The following is a 20,007-nucleotide window of genomic DNA, read 5'->3' on the forward strand; positions in this document are numbered from 1 at the left end:
AAAGGCAGTAGACTGCCTGTTTTACATCTCTCTCTGTCAGAAATGCCCTCAGACCACCTCAGTCCCAATGTACCTTAGCTATAGAATTCTTTAGGTAGATTTAAAAAAAAAGAAAAAAAACGGGCAATTTTGCCTCACATGTCTGTATTAAACAAGAAATCTGTAATAAAACTGTACGAGAAATTGGAAGATAAATTAGTAGGTGTTTATGGTTGCAATTAATGCTTACAAAAGAAATAGAAAAGTCACAAACCACAAACAACAGAAAAGTTACTTGTAGTATACTGACACATTCATTAAGTACCTCTTGAAAAAAACACACTTTGAACTACCTCCAGTTTTAATGCAGAAAAAAATGTTTTATCATCTGTTTTCAGGCACTAATGGCAACTACCTTATCATTTCTGTTGAGGCAAAGAAGGAAAAAGATCACAAGAGAAAAAAAATTATCTAGATGAGCAAACTGAAAAGCTATTTATTTGGATTTTGAAATAAGTCGGTAATCCCAACACTAAGGCGTCCTGATTTACTGTATTAGATATGCAAAACAAGCATGGTAAAATAGCATGCATTTAGAAATTTGATACTATATTAAGTCATAACACATTTGGAAACACCACTTACAAATGGCATAAAATATTAATATAGTATTTTTAAAACCTGATACATGTTGTTACTTTCTAAACTTATCATTACTTAATAAATTCTTCAGTTATTTCAAAATAACCTCAAATTATCTTAAGTATTACAGGCCACATTTTCAATGGTGCTAAAAGCTGAAAATGAATGGTTGAACTAAAGCAAGACAGATGTTATATGGTTAAGGTCTTTCACTGGCTTCTTAGATGCTCAGGAATTTTTATAGGTCACTGTACCCATTTAGAAAACCGACACTTTCAGTATCTGAACATTATCCCACTCTTGAGTCTTACATTATCCCAAATACTTGTTGGCCGTATTTACACAAGGGAGTGTGGGATGAGAATTTCATGACAGCAAGCAAATGCAAGCAAGAACTGTTCAGCTAAAAATGAATTATGAAAACAACAAACAATAACAACTACATTAAAGAAAACCCTAATGTGTCACCATAGGGTACATTAGGTTCTTCATGAACTACCCCACAGCCCAAATGCAGCTTGTCAGGCATAGCTGAGTGACACACTGAATGAATCCAGTACACAAGGACTAAGGTATGAGAGAGAATCAGGCTTTCTCCACCTCATCCATTCACACCCACTGCATGGTTAATTTTCTGGTACACTTATTTGATAGCTGCCTCCCTTTCAAAACTTATTTAAGAGCTGTAGATGATGTTTCTTCACCTTTTGCTGCTTCTTGTGTGTAACTTTGGGAAAAAAAAAAAAAAAAGAAAGAAAAAGATAATTAAGAATATCTGCATAACACCATTTGTGGAAATAGAAACTGAGACTACATCTAGCATGGTCAGTAGGTTGAGGGAGGTGACTTCCCCCTCTACTTCGCTATCATGAGACCCCACCTGGAGTACTGCATTCAGCTACGGGGCCTGCAACATGAAAGGAACATAGACCTGTTGGAGTGAGCCCAGAGGAGGGCCACAAATATGGGCTGGAGTACATCTCCTATGAAGACAGGAGAGTCAGGGTTGTTCAGCCTGGAAAAGGCTCTTGGGGACACCTTATAGCAGGCTTCCAGTACCTAAAGGGGACCTACAAGAAACCTGGAGATGGACTTCTTACAAGGGCATGCAGTGACAGGACAAAGGTTAATGTCTTTAAATTGAAAGAGGGTAGACTTAGATTAGATATAAGAAAGAAATTCTTCACCATGAGGGTGGTGAGGCACTGGACCAGATTACCCAGAGAAGCTGTGGATACCCCATCCATGGAAGTGTTCAAGGCCAAGTTGGATGGGGCTTTGATCAACCTGACATAGTAGAAGCTGTCCCTTCCCATGACAGTGGAGTTGGTACTAATTGATCTTTAAGGTCCCTTCAAACCCAAACCGTTCTGTGATCCTATGGTTTGTCTATTTTATGGTATTAACTTTTAAAGTGAGCAGAGTTATTCACTTATAACATGAGCAAAGAGAGAGCAGCAAAAGTCAGTAACAAAAAGTGTTTCCAAGGAATAATGAAACTGAATAAAGAGAAAAAAAAATATGGCTTGAACATCCCTCAGCACCTTTTTGTGAAAATGGCTACAGTTAGGAATAAAAGTTTACCTATTTGATCTGTCTACATGGTTTGGTTCTGGCAATAAGATTGAAAGTATTATAATAAATGAAAATAAAGAATAGACCATGCTGCATGATTTTTAGAAATTTTTCTCCTTTTTAAGTTTACGTTACTGCATTTATTTATATTTTGTTCTTTCTTCAATGTGTTTTCATTAAAATATTCTCACTGCGAGATTGTCATACTAAGCTACTCTCTTCTGTACAATATTCGTGCTATTTTCTTAGACCAAAGCACACTTTAAGGTAATTTTTAGTAACAAACCATAGCAATGGTTTGTTATGGGTGATTTTATACATTGTCACAGTAAACATCTGATTTGATCTAACTCCCAAGGGCACACCCTAGTTATCAGTTACAACTCAGCTTAATGCATCTATTCCCTGGAGACAGCACAAGATCTATTGTTTAGGTAGAGAGAGTCCTGATGATAAAAGCATTTCAAATTAGCAAAACATAAACATACCAGTCCTTTGAATCAGATACATTACACATGGAAGCCCTCCGTAATTTGGTACTCTGACTTTATATAGTTTATTTATACTGTTAATTCCAATGCCACGATAGCAAAAAACTTAAACGCGGTGTACTGTCAGTGAGGATGAAACTTCAGCATGCTTAGCATTTTTGTCTCAGTGACATAAGAGGATGTAAAATGCATTTGCCATTTTGCACGATTCAGCTGTATAATACAGAAAAGAGAGTCAATGGCATCATTGAGAAAAAGGTCTGCCTCTGTCTAAGTTCATTTTATAAACTGGAAGAACAGAATTATTCCTTTTTGTGTAGGAATGTTTCTACTAACTCACCATAACCAAACAGATCAATTTTTCTATTTTGGAATCAATTCTGCCATCAAATGCCTTCTAAGAATTTCAAAGCAAGTATTATCATTTGTTATTCAGTTGTAAACTGGTATATTCTTAGTTTGTTTTTCATCTAAACTTCTATTATGTAATAATAAATTAGTTTTGTGCAAGTTTGTCAGTGTGAGTGCATATTTTCCTTGAATAGACTTTATTCTGTATATAAATCTCTCAGTCCACAAAAACAGGATGAACACTAGCAACTTTATTATTTTTCAGCTTGGTAAAGGAATGGGACATCTTCCTATCTGCTTAAAAGGCATAAACCAGCATCTAAAAATTAGCATGTTTTACTGGTGTGTTCACCAGCATCATTTTTGGCACTCTCAATGATGTCAACAGATAGAAAAAATGAGTTTGCTGGTAACTTGTGCTCCCTCTGCTGACAGAATAAAGCATGAAGAGCAAGGAAAAGCATAACTGTTGGGGTAGTATTACAAATGCAGAATTGTTTCAAATTTCCTAGCCACACTAAAAATACCACATAAAGGATAATTTCATTCTAATTTATTTGTAAGAAGAGGAAATGTATATATTTGGATTGGGTTTTCATTTGCCCTACTGCATATCTACTTAATCAGACAACGTATCCATGATTTCCAGCTATGATGGTTTGTAAACATTACCAGTGATTAATCGGATAGTAATTTGAGTCAGCACAAAGTAATTTCTCTCCATTAGATTAAATATGTCACACCCTGTCAATTAAAGATCCATTTAACACCAACCCAGCAATAATAAGCATGTTGGAACAAGGCACCAGGAATTCTATTTGTGACTAAAATTCCCTATATATAGTATAGGAATTCGGCTTAGCATTGCAAGTAAATTTATTCTTTGCTAGAAGTTTGCCTACAGCAAGAACTGTAAAAGACAAATTTTTCTTTTATTATAACATTTCTGTAATGGATTTTTAACACATCAGCACCAGATAGCTGTAAGCATTAGTTCATTTTCATGGTTTTATAGTAATGATTTCTTATTGTTTGTCACATTGTGTACCAGGAGAAACGTCTGGATTTAAAAAGCCCTAAACCATAAGAATAGAAATTCATTCATATTCCCTCAGATGATGATAATATCTCAAGCACAAATGAAATATGCTATCCTTAAAATTATCTTTTTTTCCTTTTTTTCTATTTGGATAACAACCAATACATTCAACCAATACTATCACAATATTTCAGCATATGTAATTGATTATATGCAATTCTGAGAATTTTATCTGGAGTCATAAGCAAGAAGCATCGATGTGTAGAATTGAATGCTGGAGATATTATTTAATTTTTAAAAGTATGACAAACCAAACTACTATGCAAAAAGCCATTATGTTCTGGAAAATTTTTTTTGTCTTTATTTCAGTTGTCACCAGTCTTTTTCAGGAATTTGGAGGAGCAAATGATGAGCATTTGCTTTATTTTGGTTTTGCATTAATTTATTTTGTAAATACTTAAACATTTCTGGAACAGAACTGCAAATATGCCTGATTCACATGCTACCTATGACTATCACTTTGATGTGGGAACATTTCCTTTAAGTATTTTCACAGATGTGAACTAATTTATGAGTCTTATGAGAAAGTTGAACTACTCAGAAGGTACTGGTTTTGTCTGAAGCTGTAACTAATATGTTAGGTAAGGCAAACTGAACTTAATTTTAATGAAATAAAAAAAATAAAATAAAAAAAAGACCCCACAATAAATAATTTTCAAAACTTTCTGACTTATGCAAAAAATATCCAATGGAAAATCAATGAGCTTATAAGGTCTTAATAGGAAATGAAAGCAAACACAGATGGTGTAGTCATGACACTACTAAGATCCACATATATTCCATACTATTTACTACTCAGAAGTCTGCTGAGCACCCACTGTACTGCCCTAGGGCAGAGGCACAGCCTCACTGCTCGTAGGCATTGTGTTGATTTGCATTTTGTCAAAAAGCAAGAAGACACATTGGGAAAAAACTACATTAAAAACAAAACAAAACAAAACAAAACCAATCAACCAACCAACAAAAAAAAAAAAGGAAAACACCAACAAACACTACCAAAAAAACCCTAAAACACCCTGCAGAGATAAGTAAGAGCCAAAGGGCAAAATGAAGTAGAATTGCCTGTGTGATCTGTCTCATGACCCACACAACTAAAGACTGTTTCTTTTGCGTCACTGAGCCAAATGGCACAGCGTCTACATCTCTACAATTCTTTGACTAAGAGAATGATAACATTGATTTGTCTTTGCAGAAGAAACATTAATTCATTGTGTTTTAAAGAACATTTGCCCCATTCTAGCAGGTTTTTCAATATGAGGCAATAATGAGACTCTAGGAAACTGTGCCAAAAATCCTGTTCAGATTAGACAATGTGATACTGAATGCTGAATCTTCTCACTAGGCTTCTCTGCATCTCAGTTCCTGAAAAGGCCATTTGGATGCAATCCTGTAAAGTGCCTGTGGAATGGGCAACTCCTGGAGGGAAGGGCAGCATTTTGAAATCAGCAACTAAATCTGAGTTTAGCTCTAAGGATTTAAGAACTTTATTTCATCTAGATTAGAGTCCTGTTCTTTGGTGTCAGAAGGTATTTGTGACTGTCAAAACCAAGAATGTAAAATAAGGGCCTGGATTACCCACAGCTTTATCCTGCTAGGCAGAGGATAGTCAGACATATGCCTTCTTCTTTCTCACAGATGCTGCAATATTTCTGGATTAGGAGGAGGGGATATATTGGACCCTAACTGTGAAAGAATTGGCTTGAGGCTCTCTGACACAATGGGGAGTTTATCTTTCACACGGGAGAGCAATTTTCTCTCCGTCACAAAAAAGTTTATGTTTATGTTCAACTGGGATTATATGCAGTAATTCTAACCTTGTTGTTTCATATTGTAACTGTTATCTATTATTAATCCCTCTCACTTTGCAAAGCGATAAAAGCATTTTATAAAATGATATGTCTTATTGTGTATATTTTTTGAACAGTATAAACTGAAATGCACTTAAATAACAAGAGAATTTTAGTAAGGAATTTGCATTTTTCTGAAGAAGACAAAGAATTGACTGAAAGGTTAAGGTTAAAGGAGGTTAAAAATAGACCAGTCATTGACAAAAACTGTGACAATCTTGAAACTGAGAACAAACTTTTTATATTCTATTTTATCTCAGAAGAAACATCTGTAATACCTAGCTATTCAAACATCGTTGTCTATTAAAAAAACAATCATAAATATGTTTTAAAACAGATTTAAAATATTTAAAAATATAACTATTTAATGAATTTGCTTTTAAAAATACTTCAGAAAACAGAAGTAAGACTCCACATACCTATACCAAATTATAACTAACTTTAAAACAGATAATAAAGATATTGAGGCAGAACCAAAACTATAAACCTGTAAACAAGAGATATTGGATTCTTAATTTCTTGAAGCTACATGCATAAATTGTGAATTTGACTTGTTAAGTAGCTACTTAAATTTACAAAAGTAGTGAAGAAATAATAGAACAATTGCAATTTTGATATTACTTGATAAATGATATGTATGCATGTACTGAAACTTACAACTATATACAGTTTAGGAGAAACTACTCTATAGAAATTCAGGTCTATTTGTAAAATAGGAGTTAGTATTACTATTATCACCTGCTAATAATTCAACAAAAATGTTGTACAATATTGTACCTATCTTGTATGCTGTGTTACTATCTTTACGTATGGACCCTTACTCTTCATGTTAATAAAGAAGCCATTGAACAGTTTAGGTTTCTTTATTCCCTGTGATCAAATAATTGTAAACATAGGACTCATCTTTCTATTACCTTTTTCTCCCTCACCCCAACGAAAAATAAGCCAAAAATTTAATTTTTTTGTCAATCAGGTTTTATCAGTATAATTTTGATTAAAAGACTCTTTCCAAGTTAGACACTGCAGTTCAACAGCACCAACAAGGAGAAGGCTGCAAACAGTTATATACTAAGCAGACATTTGACTAATATGAAAAGGTGGCAGAGTATGCAAGCTATACAAATAACCTAATGCACATCTTCTTTATCAGTTTTGGTCAGATGGTTAATTTCTTTATTTCTTAGTCAAATAGACACAGAGTGTAAAGTTGCATGTACCTTTCCTTCACATCACTGCTTAGAGAAAGAACACTGTTGATCTCTTTGCTCTTGCTCAAGACTTTTTTTCTTCCTGGTAGCCCACAGTTAAATATAACACTAATCCTGGACAATGCTCTCAGTTTCCCTAATCTAATAAAAAAATCATGACCAACCCATCCTACCTTAATAAGCATCATGGCCTACCACCTTTTGTTGTCACTTCAGCTGTATTTATTGTGATGTAAATGAGACAAGAGCTCACAGTGCATTTTTAGTAAGCAAACCTCTGAAGACGCTAAATACTTCATTAGTTAATCCCTAACAGATATATAGTGGTTGAATAGCTACTCACTCATGTAAAATGTACCCTCTATTTCTATACCAAAGTAAGTAAAGTATATATGCTAACTATTGACCATGCAAATACAATGAGAAGTCACCTTTTCATTTTATTTTCTGTTTAGATCTGAACAGAGCAGGTTTTAAACAAAGAAACAAGAAGATTTTCATGGGTTTTGGGTTTTGTAGGTTTTTATTTTGTTTTGTTTTATTTTTACTTTGCCTTGCTTTTAACACAGTTTCAAATTTATCATAGAAGAAATTCAAATTTAAGGTCTTTTCTGTTTGTTTTTAGCTATATTTTTTCCCCAGTTATGATAAGAGTTAGCAATCTCCTTCAGCATCCACAGATTCAAATGATAAAGGCCAGGGATTAAGCACAGCCGATTAACAGTCTGTGTCCTCTTCAATCTAGCATTTCCACTGTAGATAAACCCATATTCAGACTGAAGTTATCATAAACAGACTGTCCTCAATATCATTTCCCTAGATGACCTCCTCAAAACAGACATTCAAGTATTCTTGGGGAAAATGACAGTTCACAGTAACTGGAAAAGCTGACAAGACAGCATATAGGCACACGAATGATTCGGAAGATCAAGCCAAATGTTTAGAAAGCAATTAGGATAAAATAATAATTGTACTATAAATATTTTATTTGCTTCAGTTCTGGAGTAATTTATTGTAAATTTGACATATAAAATAAAAGCAGTTTGCTAAGTTTTGTCTTTATTGCTTGCATTGTGTATCTTTAAAATAACTACATCATTATTTATACTTATTATGACCAAAAAAAAAAAAAGTCTTGATAGATTATAGTGGTTGCAATTTTTTCCCTTCCAAAGCCAAAGGAAACAAACACTGAAATTCTCTTGGTACTCTAGATTCTCTGAAATACAAGTGTTACTCTAAGGAAACTCTCAATATAAACCGTTTGTTAATGAACAACAGCAAAATAATAAAAATCCACATGGTCAGAATTGAAGGTAAATGTTTTGATTTCTATTATAAATAATATTTGCACCTAAATTTTAAAAAAAGCTCCTTAAACAAAGATATCTTCTGCTTCACAGGAACAATTTAACATAGAAAATTTTGACAGGATTCTGCTGCTGTTTCACATTTCAAATCCAGAATCTCATGAGTCAAAAGAAAGGCTTTGATTAATACGGATATAAACTATGTAACAGAGTCATTTAATTTCTTTACCTAGAGATGACAACTAGGTTAAGAAACTATAAAATTTTATGTCATTTAATTTCAGTGTATTTCTTCAGCCAGAAGCAGCAACATTTCAAACTATTTTATTATAAAAAACTAATCTTATCTACCTAGTTAAAGCAACTGTATTCATCTCTTTTTTCCATTAGTTTATACTGGCAGAATTCCAGTGAAGCAATTCTGAAATCAGATGAATGCATGTCTGCATTTATTCTTCAATTCTTTATTCAAAGTATATGGTCAAAATTTGGTTCTCTTTGACCAAACCAAACAAGTAATAACAAACAGGTCATGCTATATAGATTAGAAAACAAAACAAAACAAAACAAAACAAAACAAAACAAAACAAAACAAAACAAAACAAAACAAAGCACCAACACACAGCGGCATTTTAATAAGTTATCAACAGAATTAGTCTGAATTCAGCAGTGCATATGAACCCAGTTAATTCATTAGGGTTGTTCATCATTTCTTTTCACCAAAGTTTTCTTTAAAAAAAAAAGCATTAAATAATCCAGATTAAGTTTTATAGTCAGAACATTAATTAGGTTTGGATGATTCTACCCACCTTTTCTTCCAGACACAAAAGAGCTTCAAAGCTCTTTTAAATACACCTCTATTTGAGAAATAATTTAAAATGTGAATTTAACTCAAAGTCACTCACTTTGAGATCTTGCTTCAAAACCTAATTTCATGGTCTGTCTCCATAACAACGTAGCTTATTTTTGCAAACTAAGACTCATATAATGAAGTATAATGTGTTTAATCAGATTGTACAGACTACAGTTTAAGGCTATTTATATTTAGTATGATTTGGAGACACACTAACTTAGGAGATGTGATTTGTAGGTCAGTTCTCCTTAATCATCCTTATGAGCAGAAGCTTGCATATTTTCCTCACCAAAAGAGCCACATTAAGTTATATTTAACTAGTGATAAGATATACAGCATACAATTAAAACATCATGTATTCTGTCTATTCATTTTTAAGTTTCTTGTTCCCCATTGGAATCTGCTAAAAATGCTTGTCATATTGTACTGGAACAATTTTGCTTTAACCTCATCAGTGACACCAAACTTGTCTCTCATTATTCAGCTATATATTTTTTGAAGAGGATATATAAAAGAAAATAGGCTCAATGTACATTCTATTTAGTGTAAAAAAAATAAATATCTAAAACCAGGAGGAAGAGTAAAACGCACAATTCTTTTGTTGAATTAAATGGAAAAAAAGGTCTACAATAGGTAAAATTAAATTTATCAGTCCTTTCTTTTTTTAATCTAAAAGCAAATATCATTAGCTATTACAAGCAAGATGAGGAATTTTATAGGTTGTTAGTCATTCAGCACACAGCACTTTATTATTCTCCATTTAATATCAAATATACTTTTCCTAGACATTTGTATGTATTTTTCCATGTCTAATTACCTCTCTTCCATAATTAATGGATGGAACTTCTTATTACTAGATTGGAGAAATACATTAATTTATTAACAGTGGGCTTTAAAATAAAACTGAGTTAGCAGATCTGATATTCCTTCCATGAGAACAAATCAAATCTTAACATGAAATGCTTTCTAGGGCAAACTTGTCCTATTGACTAATTAAAAGCTGCAGGATAAAATCCAGACCACAAGGAAATTTGGGAAAGAATTATCTGTGTTATTATCCAAGGAGTGAGATGCAGTGCAGCGAGACTGGAAGAGGAAAAGAACTCAGTGGAAAGATCTGCTCCTTTGTCCACACACACTCACTCATGCACACACAGAGCAACATACATACAGCTTTTCTTTCAGAGCACTTTTCATTTAAGCAGCTTGGCAGTATTTATGTTTGCAGAGCTCCCAGTACTCCCAAACCTTCTCCTTCATTTTTAGCTTTCAGGTTTTTGCTTCAGCTGATGAGAACAGAAAGAGAAGGTGGTTTGCTTATTACTGGCAAACAGCTTAGAAATTCTCAGTAAAGAAACCAATCAAGGCAGAAGGATTATAATAATCAAAGTACAAAATTTGCATATTTAGAGTATGGTTACTGACAAACAACAATGCCTTGGTTATGCAAATCAAACCCCCAGCTAACATGAAGGGATTTGCATATCTGCGAGAAATCTGTCACATTATGCATTGGTAACTACATTCTAGGTGGCTGAAAGAACTGGCTTTTAGCACAATATTAAATATAATTGCCAGTATATTTTTTTATTTGCTTGTGATATAGAATAAACTTTAGTCATGCGGGGCCTGATGAAGATAGTTGTTCTTGTCTGTAGGAAGCAAAATCTTTCAGATCCATAAAAGCCATATTCAGTATGCCGTAAAGCTAGAATGTTTAAGATTGAGATAATGAAAACATTCAGAGAGTTGTGTTACCAATTGTGTTTGTCCTTTTCGTCTATGTAAGGCAGTTTAAAGCAGCCCTCTTGAGAGAAGATTGCAGAAAACAGATGAAAATTTAATGTCATCAGTTCAGCTCTGAGTAATAAAATCATGTTTAATTCATTTTAAATTTAGTGAATGAAGAAGAAAAAAGTTGGACTGAAAAGTTCCATAGGTAAAAAACCTGGAAAAAAAACTGCACACTAAACTACTATAACAACTTTCTATTATAAAGAAAATAAGATTAGGGAAATTCCCCTTTAAAAATGAGTATGTGGCAGTATTTCCACCATTCATACATGGGAAAATAAATATGTTACTTTTGGTTAATGTTTATTTCCCCTTTCCTCTCTTGTGAATGATGCTCAGCTGTAGTTCAGACGTAAACTTAAGGCTGGCTTATGCTCCCTAGCCCCTGTTTCCAAACCAAATTGCAGTTTGGTGTTACACTGAAACATGGAAGAGAATTTATGCAAGCATGTTCAGTCTACAAAGTATTACTTATAACGAATGTTCAGAGGCATGATCCGTTTCCCCAGATAAAACATGGAGGAAACTGAGCAAGACGCTTTAAAGACCTGGCTACTGTTCATGTGCAGAACTGGTGAGTGCGCTGCACAGTGGTCCTTAAGTGTACTTACCATCCTCTGTGGGCACATAGATGTTCAAATACAGGCAGTCTTCATTTTGATCTTGAACATATGTCACCACAGTATCCAGATTGGCTGTAAACCAGACCGGCAGCATGTCGTTGAGCAGTGACCTCTCATCCAGGTACTGAGGGCAGACAGCAGCAAACTGTGTGGCGTTGCGGACACCTGTCCAAGATGATGGTGGCTCTGGGGGCTGAAATCGCCTTTCCCCGGTTGGAGGAGAGGCATAAGGAACACCCAGGTACTGCTCCACTGGACCAAGGATCTCATTGGGCAAAGGTGTTCTTAAACCACGTATTTTGCCATAATTTGTGGTAACCACTGGATATTGTGCTTGGCCATCGATGAGAGTAAATCTTATAGCCAGAGCAGTTATCCACAGGAGGAAGTTAGAATTCAACATGACACACACTGGAGTGAAGATCAAAGGCAGCCATAGGAGTCCCATTGGTTTCGACATTATTTAAATCAACATCAGCAGGGCTCCTTTTTCCACAGCCGGGAGAAAATTAATCAGTCAAGGAAAATGAAAACTAATACAATAAAATGTAGTCAAAGGAGATGAAGTGATGGAAGTCGTAACCTTTTTAAGGAAGCAAAAAAACAAAACCTGATGTGTGGTAGGTGCCTCAGCTGACTGGTCATAGACAAATCCTGATGTCAGAAGAAACAAGGGAGTGTTTGCCCATAAGGCCCATTCCAGACTTCAGCATTGGCTTAATCCTGGCAACGCATGGCACTTTACAGCAAGTAGCACAGGGAGATACCACAGTTATTCCACTTCCCCAGTGAAATGGTTCCTTCCAGTGAAGTTCAGACCACTCAGCCTGCAGCCAAGAGAAAACAAGAAATTCAAATCAATGGACACATTAATGTTGTCATAAATCTAAAAAGAAAACCCAAACAAAACAATTAAATTCACACACTACTTCCATGCCAAGGCCCACAAATGTTTTATGAACTTTAGGCACTGTGGTTAACTATGTGTTTCCAAAGACATGTAAGATAAGAAAACTAAATATTGAAGCCACAAACTTGTCAGAGTTTATACTGCAAGTCAAATATTTCTGCTCCTGTGTATGCTTCCAAACCAAACCACAACCCAAACATTGCTGCTTTCAGGAAGGGTATCACATTTAAGAGCTATCTCCAGGGCATTTTCTGCTCTAAATAAACAGCATCTCCCTTTTAAGCATATTTGCACTCCCACAGCAAACACTCATTAAATGTTTTGCTGTATTGGACAATTTCTCTTTGTTATGATATGAATTATATATATAAATATTTTTCACAGGTATACTCTTCTTTATGACAGTTTAATTTACCTCCATCTAATTCAGAAATTCCAGCTAATGTATTAGCACTACATTAGTTCAAAGCAAGTATGAGAACAGCCAAAATTTGATACAAAGTTGTTGGTTTTCATATCTGTTTTCTTTGTTCTATGTCTGACAAAAAGGAACAATGGAAACTGAAAAGAAAAAAAAATGTGATACAATCTCTCAAAATTCAGATTTGGCCTAGATAGTGTTACAACTATGTAATGCTATCTTCTTGTATGCTTCTACTTTTAATTTTTAGACAGAAGGGAAGTCATACAACAATTCTGTTAATTTGTAATGAAATACAAGTCAGTTATATATTTATATATGCTAACCAGTGCAAGCAGTAAAAATAAACACACAACACTTCTTGTTAATACTTACGTTCTTCTACCTGAACAAAAAAGCGGAAAGTAATTCCACAACTAAAAAATCCTTATTATAGGAAACTGATACTGATACTTTACATTTGATAGGATGAACACACATTTATATATAAAACATATACAAGTGGACTACCAGGTCTTGTTTTCAGTCAGGACTCTGTATCGTGAAGATATAGAATCAGTTTTCAAGAGCAGAAAAAATACAAGGTAAGTAGCTATTGATCGTGATTCCAAATAAAAACAAACAAATAAATAACAACAACCACAGACAACCCAAAAATAACCACAGGAGACATCTATGCTGATTCTTTTAGGCAAGGAAAGGAATCTGAAGTAAAGATAGAAAACTCCTGAAATTCTTCGATGACTTTATTTTAGCACTCATACTGCAAAATTTTTGAAACAGCTGAACACCAGAGGCCAGATACATTTCATTTATGGTGAACCAAATCTCTATTGACATTTTCACTGGTAAATAAGAGGCTCAGATGCTGCCTCCAAAATACTTGCAACTTAAGCATAATTTCCGCAGGACAAATCAGTAACAGCTCTAAGTGCCGTGTCCCTGAAGCCACCACCAGCTCTTGCAGGCCCTGCCAAGTCCCATCTGGGACCTCTCCCCAGTCTGCTCAGGGCCATGGGACCCAAGTTCAACCCAGCTCAGGGTCATCGGTCTCTGCCCGAGCTATGCTCCAAGGAGCCCTATGCTCAGACCCAGGCCCAGTCCAGATCTTGGCCCAGTCAAACTCAGACCTGACTCCTCACCCTGACTGGCCTGATGAACATTGGTCAGTGGCAGGGTCCTGTCCCTGTCCCCAGCCCCGCCTCGACGGGGTGTTTTAGGAGGATGTCCTGTCCTGCACTGTGGGCAGCCCCACTCCAGATGCTCCCTGACACTCAAAGTGGTCAGCCAGATATCAGTTAAGCAAAATTCCTCCTCAAGCACCAACTTCCCTTCTGATTACTGCTACCTCCTTTAACAACAGAAGTCAGTAGCAGGCAATTGATTTTGAGTAGTGTTTTGTCATGCTTTCTCCCATCCTGGCTTTGGTATACTTTTCTGACCATGCAGCACAAAGCAGATTTTCCAGTTGTACCCAACTGAGGATTTAATCTATGCTCAGGGAGGAGCAGCAGATCCTATTGTCTTGGCACCCACACTGCAGAAGTTTGTAATATCATTACAGGAAAAGGAAATGTGGAATCAAGCACTGAGAAAAATGACAAAATTGAAGGAAGGACAGTGATCTAGATGATGAAAAATGGATAGAGAAAGAAAAAAAATTGTGTGGGCAAACACAAAAGGAAAAGAGGAGACAAAACAAGAAAGAAAAGTGGAATGACAGACAAGAGTCAAGACATTACCAACATGGAGAGAATGAAAAATGACAGCATGAAGAAACATGGAAATCCACAGTTGATAAACATACTAAAGATAATATACAACTGTCAAAAATGTGATTTAGTAAAAAATATTTATCCACACTAATTACAGGGTGTCTTTGGATCAAATATCTAGTTATATGCCATCATTTTGAATGGTGTGAAAGGACAGGAAAAGGGAAACATTCATTATTGACCTGGAACTGAATTTGCTATCTGATTCCTTATCTAGGAAATAAGACCAACAAAAGTTAGCTTTGTGGGTATTATATCTACTCAGAAAATCTGCTTTAATTTCCCTGCCTTATCAGGATCATGTACAAAGTTTGCATTTCTGACTCATGCACACATAGACATTTAGATTTTAAGAATCTTGAATCTATAAAGAAACATTCTCTTGGCTAACACCCAGAATACTGCAAGCTCTCTCAGCCCCGCTGTCTGACCTATAACAGACCTGCAGTCTTTGCCAACCAGTGCAAAGACAGAAACTGTAGACAGTGATAAGTGCATTAACACATTAACTAGTCATCAGAACAAAAATAACAAATAACATGAAGCAGAATCTTGTGAGAAATTATTTTTCCTAATTGAAGTTATATGTTTATTTTGTTGGGGTTTTTTGTAAGCGTTTTACCATAAAGAATAATTTCAACAGCATATTATTAAATCATTATTTTAAAAATGGACTTATAATCACCCTAATTTAACACTGTAAATTTCAGTAGGGATGAGTATCTGAACAACATATTTACATTATTAATAGGTTAACCAAATTACATGTCGGTATGATTTCTGTGGTAGTACCTTGCTGTTCAGTCACAGCAATTCAGTGGTAAGAGGGACTTTTAGTGAATCAGAATACCGTCATTTGTCTTTTACACCACATTCTAACATATCTCTTATTAATTAACTCTTGAAGATTTAAAAATTAGAAATGAAAAGAAACTAAAATATCAGTAATACAAATTTAAGAACTATGATGTATCCTTTCATAAAGTGAAAACAAATGTCAACTTTAGAAACATCATTATGAACCTTGAAGCTCATCCTATGTTTATGGTTAGAAATAACTGAAGACAAAGGTGGATCATTTTTATTATTTTTGTAAATTATGGAAATAAATCCTGAAAAATAATACAAATAATATACAAATGTTAAATTATATTTTTTCTTTTTTTTTTTTCTTTTTTTTTTTTAACAATATGTTGCATTTACCCTCCTATGAATTTCTCTAATAAGTCTCTCTTTGGACAAGGTCCATAAAACCCTCAGGTTAGAAAATACAATCACCATCTACTTTTCAGGAAATGGACACACATTTACTTTGTATCATTGCTTCTTGCCTCCAGCTACCTCTCTTGTTACGAATTTATCAGTTCCCATACACTATCAAAAATGACAATGGAATTGTAAGAAAAGGCTGTGTTGTCCCTAAATTGTTTTTCAAAGCTGCAGCTCTCTCAATAATGAGAACAATTTGAAAAGCAAGCGGAGTGAAAGAAAACATGTGATGATCAATCCTTTTCAAGAAAACAAAAAAACAAACACCTCACTCCTTAAGCACTCTGTAAAAAATCATGTGTTTAGATCTAATTATAAAAAGCTGTTATTGAACAATCATAGATATGGTTTCCCTGATTTTTTTCCTGTATGATAAACAAACAAACAAAGAAAACCACCAACCAAAAAACCCCCGCACCACATTATGGCCAGGAGGACCTAAGACTTACTGGAAATGCTCAGTTAAGATGGTTGCACTTATCTCACTGACCTTTGAATGCTAATTTCAATTGGCATTGTACATAAGAAGCATGGACAATTTTCAGTGGTAAGATAGTTTTCATTATACTTTCTACTTCTTGATATAAATTGATGAAGATTGCAAATAAACGTGAGCTATGAATATTAGGAAGTAAGAAACTTGGCATAAACTGTTTAAAAAATAAACTTTAAATTACTAACTATCCCAAAATTAGAAGTGTGTTCTACTCAGAATAAAATTTGACCATTCATGGTAGGAATTTGAGATTCTTATGGCTGAATAGACACCACAGCCATTCAAAATTCTGAAGTTTGAATTCAAGCGAGTTCATGACACACTCTCAAATAATAAGACAGCAATTAACTTTGATTGCAAAGTGGTCTGACAAGGTACTAAGTCTTTTCTGTTCAGAAAGAGTCCAATGCCTAAAATATGACCATGCACAGTGATCAGAAGATACATTTATAGTCATTTTCTAATTGTGGCTCCCAAGTCTTAAGAAAATACTACTCTTCCAAGTACATATTTTAGGGAAATGTACAAAAATTTTTCTTCAGTACAGTCTAGTAAAACTGCTGATTTAATTTCCAGCTTTTACTTCTGATATGACCTTGTAAAAGAAATGTAACACTCTCTGGGTCTCTCTTTTTTCTTTTCTGCACCTCTGTTTTCTTAAATTCAGATATGTTACTCCAAAAGCAAAGATTATGATCTGAAAGAAGATGTTCAGCCTTGAGTTCCTGTAGAGCAAAATTTGTTATGTCTGGAGTAAAAAAAATAATTTATGGATATATAACAATGAAAACATTCGTATAAAAATCACTATTTTATAGATATTATTTTAGGTTTGTACAGTAGACCTTTATAATGTGAATAAACCTTAAAAATTATCAAAGCTGCAACACATATAAAATAAACCTTTCTAACATGGAATAGGCTTAACTTCTTTCAATTAATTAAGGTCAAACGACTAAAAAGAAAATTCTTAAGGGAATCTATAAGGCTCTGTCTAAATATTAAACTGGGAAATTCACAGTCCTCATTCCTCTGTCTTTGCAATTAACCCTATGGTATGCCTTCCTCAGTGATGGAAGAAAACTCTTGTCTGAACCATCTGAGAAACTGTCTGAGGGGCTGATTGTTAGGCAATTTGATCTCTTGAGGCTTTTTAATGTTTAGAATTTGATATCTTCCTGTTGTTTTTCCAGTGTAAGAGAAGGAAGCATTACAAATGTTACCATAACCAAAAGCAGAGTGGGAAAAGCATCTTAAACCAACAGGGCATATAGCACTCCCATCCCATTATATGGCCAAAAAAAAAAAAAAAAAACAAAACAGTTGCTGCTCTATTATACAGATTCCTAGAACTGAATTACAGGGGAGAAACAAGCATGATGTTTTCATTGCATTACCTAGTTCAGCTCCAAGGTGCTGATACTGCCTTCATTCATATGATAATGTCACAATTATGCACTCATCCTGGAAAAGGGAGAGTTGAGTCACTACCCTTATTAACCCGAAGAAGTCTACACCCACACCTCCCCTCTTTGAGGTTACAAATGTTAGATTTCAAAGATTAGAATGTCTATGAGAACTGCTTTCACATTGTCGTTTCTAAACTGAAAGACTTTTGCTCTGAGATTCTCACCCTTGGACTGTGAGAAAACTGTAACTTTGCAGACCCATCAAGCAAAAACTCCCCCAGATAGGTATTCTCTATTTTCAAGCAAGCCTTATGCAGTTTATAGGACAGTCATTTAATGAAATACAAATTGGGACTGAGAATTATCTTTTGTTATGCTGTCACATCATTAAACCTTTTCCAACTTACTCTTCTCCTTATATTTTCTTTCTTTGCTAGAAAGTGTGCAACTTCACCAACAGAAGGGAAGAACATCCCCTAACTTCTGTCGCTGTGTTGCTTTCCTCTTATCTTAGTGGGCTTTCTCCAGCTAAATGCTGTCATGAGACCCTTATATTTAAGAGGATAGAGAGCTTATCTCAGCAAGACAAATTTCCATAAAACATTATAAAGAACAGGATCACTAGAATCACTCAATAGATTTTAGAAGACAGTAACAAGGAAATCATTCCTATGTTACTAGCTGCCTTTTTTTTTTTTTTTTTCCTACCAACCGTTGAGCTAAAAATCCCATTTAGAAAAGGGTCTGTCTCATATACTCTGCTTAATATCCTGTCTATGCTCAATTAATAATGAAGTGTGAAATTCTTAACTTTCTAGTTCACATAAGTCCTAGGAATTGTGACTCACATACTGTGGACCCCTAAAAGCTAAGCAGAATATTAACATAAGGAAGTTCTGTTATGGATCCTGATCTCTGTTTTTACACCAGTGAAGTAAGCACTGGAATCTAGGTCTAAGCAGTAAACTAAACAGGGCTAGAGCATGGGGTCTAGCATTGTCCTGCCACAGAACTCATACTTTGTAGCTGCATCACCTTCCAGACAATGCAGAGGCAAACCAGGGAGAAGGACAGGCTGGAAGTTCTCAACAGACAGTACAAAAAAGGTAGATCTCCTTCCTTTTTGTTTAGGTAAACCAGATCTTCACTACTGAGGTGAAAGCTGTGCCATGCTATGTGGTCTCAGGGACAGAGAACAGAATCTGAACCATTTTATTTATTAAGAGACATACCCTCAGGGTCAGAACCAGACATACCTTTCCTCAATGTATGTCTGCAGTCCAATGTTTACTATACCTGTTTTTATGTAGTGTACATTTTTTGCTTAAATATAGAAAATGGGAATAAAATAAAGTTTATATTCCCCCAGAAAATAAATGTAATATGGCTGCCACCTGATATCAGATATGTTGACAAACCTGTGATATGAGAGGAAGTACACAACAAGAATAACAGCAAAATTGGGATTATTTCGTAAAACAACACTAAAAGCTGAATAATCATTAAGCAAAATCCAACAACAAAATCTAGAAAGCTAAGAAACAGACTTCTGAAATTCCATTCCTTTGGAAATGCAATTTCTAAAATTGTTACATGAAGTAGAAAGATACAATACAAAGAATAATTCCATACCCATGCAAGCTTGAAAAAGATGTCTTAATTTCAGTTACTTGGGGTTTGGGTTGTTTTTTTTTTTAATCACTATTTTTTCAACTTTAACTATTCATTGCCAAAATGGCAGCAGGAAAAGAACAGAAAGCTAGGCTCGAATGGAAAAAGAGAAATGTAGAAAAATCAAGTGCTCTGTAGGGAATTTTCTATTCAGTTAAAAAAGTCCTCTATTTCCAACCCCACCCTTCCCAAGTGATAAAAATCAGATCATCTTTAATGGTCTTTTAAAAACTCCGAAAGAAATCTCAGAATTACTAAGTGAATGATTTTCTCTTAGGTGAGAA

At 34.7% G+C, this 20,007-nt stretch overlaps 1 protein-coding gene across 3 annotated transcripts in view; it reads right to left on the bottom strand.

Moving 5' to 3' along the window:
• NLGN4X (neuroligin 4 X-linked) overlaps positions 1-12,232 on the bottom strand; it is a gene marked incomplete at its 5' end in the record, with an annotated part of 127,363 nt that extends 115,131 nt beyond the window's left edge. For 2 of the 3 annotated variants that reach the window (XM_082071942.1, XM_082071941.1), the window contains one exon: positions 11,761-12,232. In XM_082071942.1, coding sequence (XP_081928068.1) covers positions 11,761-12,232 — 472 coding nt within the window. The remainder of the gene's footprint in view (positions 1-11,760) is intronic. The other variant, XM_082071943.1, reaches the window with a different exon arrangement.
• Positions 12,233-20,007: the final 7,775 nt, after the last annotated feature.

The sequence above is a fragment of the Streptopelia decaocto genome (assembly GCF_964273445.1).
Source record: "Streptopelia decaocto genome assembly, chromosome: 1".
NCBI classification, from domain to species: domain Eukaryota; kingdom Metazoa; phylum Chordata; class Aves; order Columbiformes; family Columbidae; genus Streptopelia; species Streptopelia decaocto.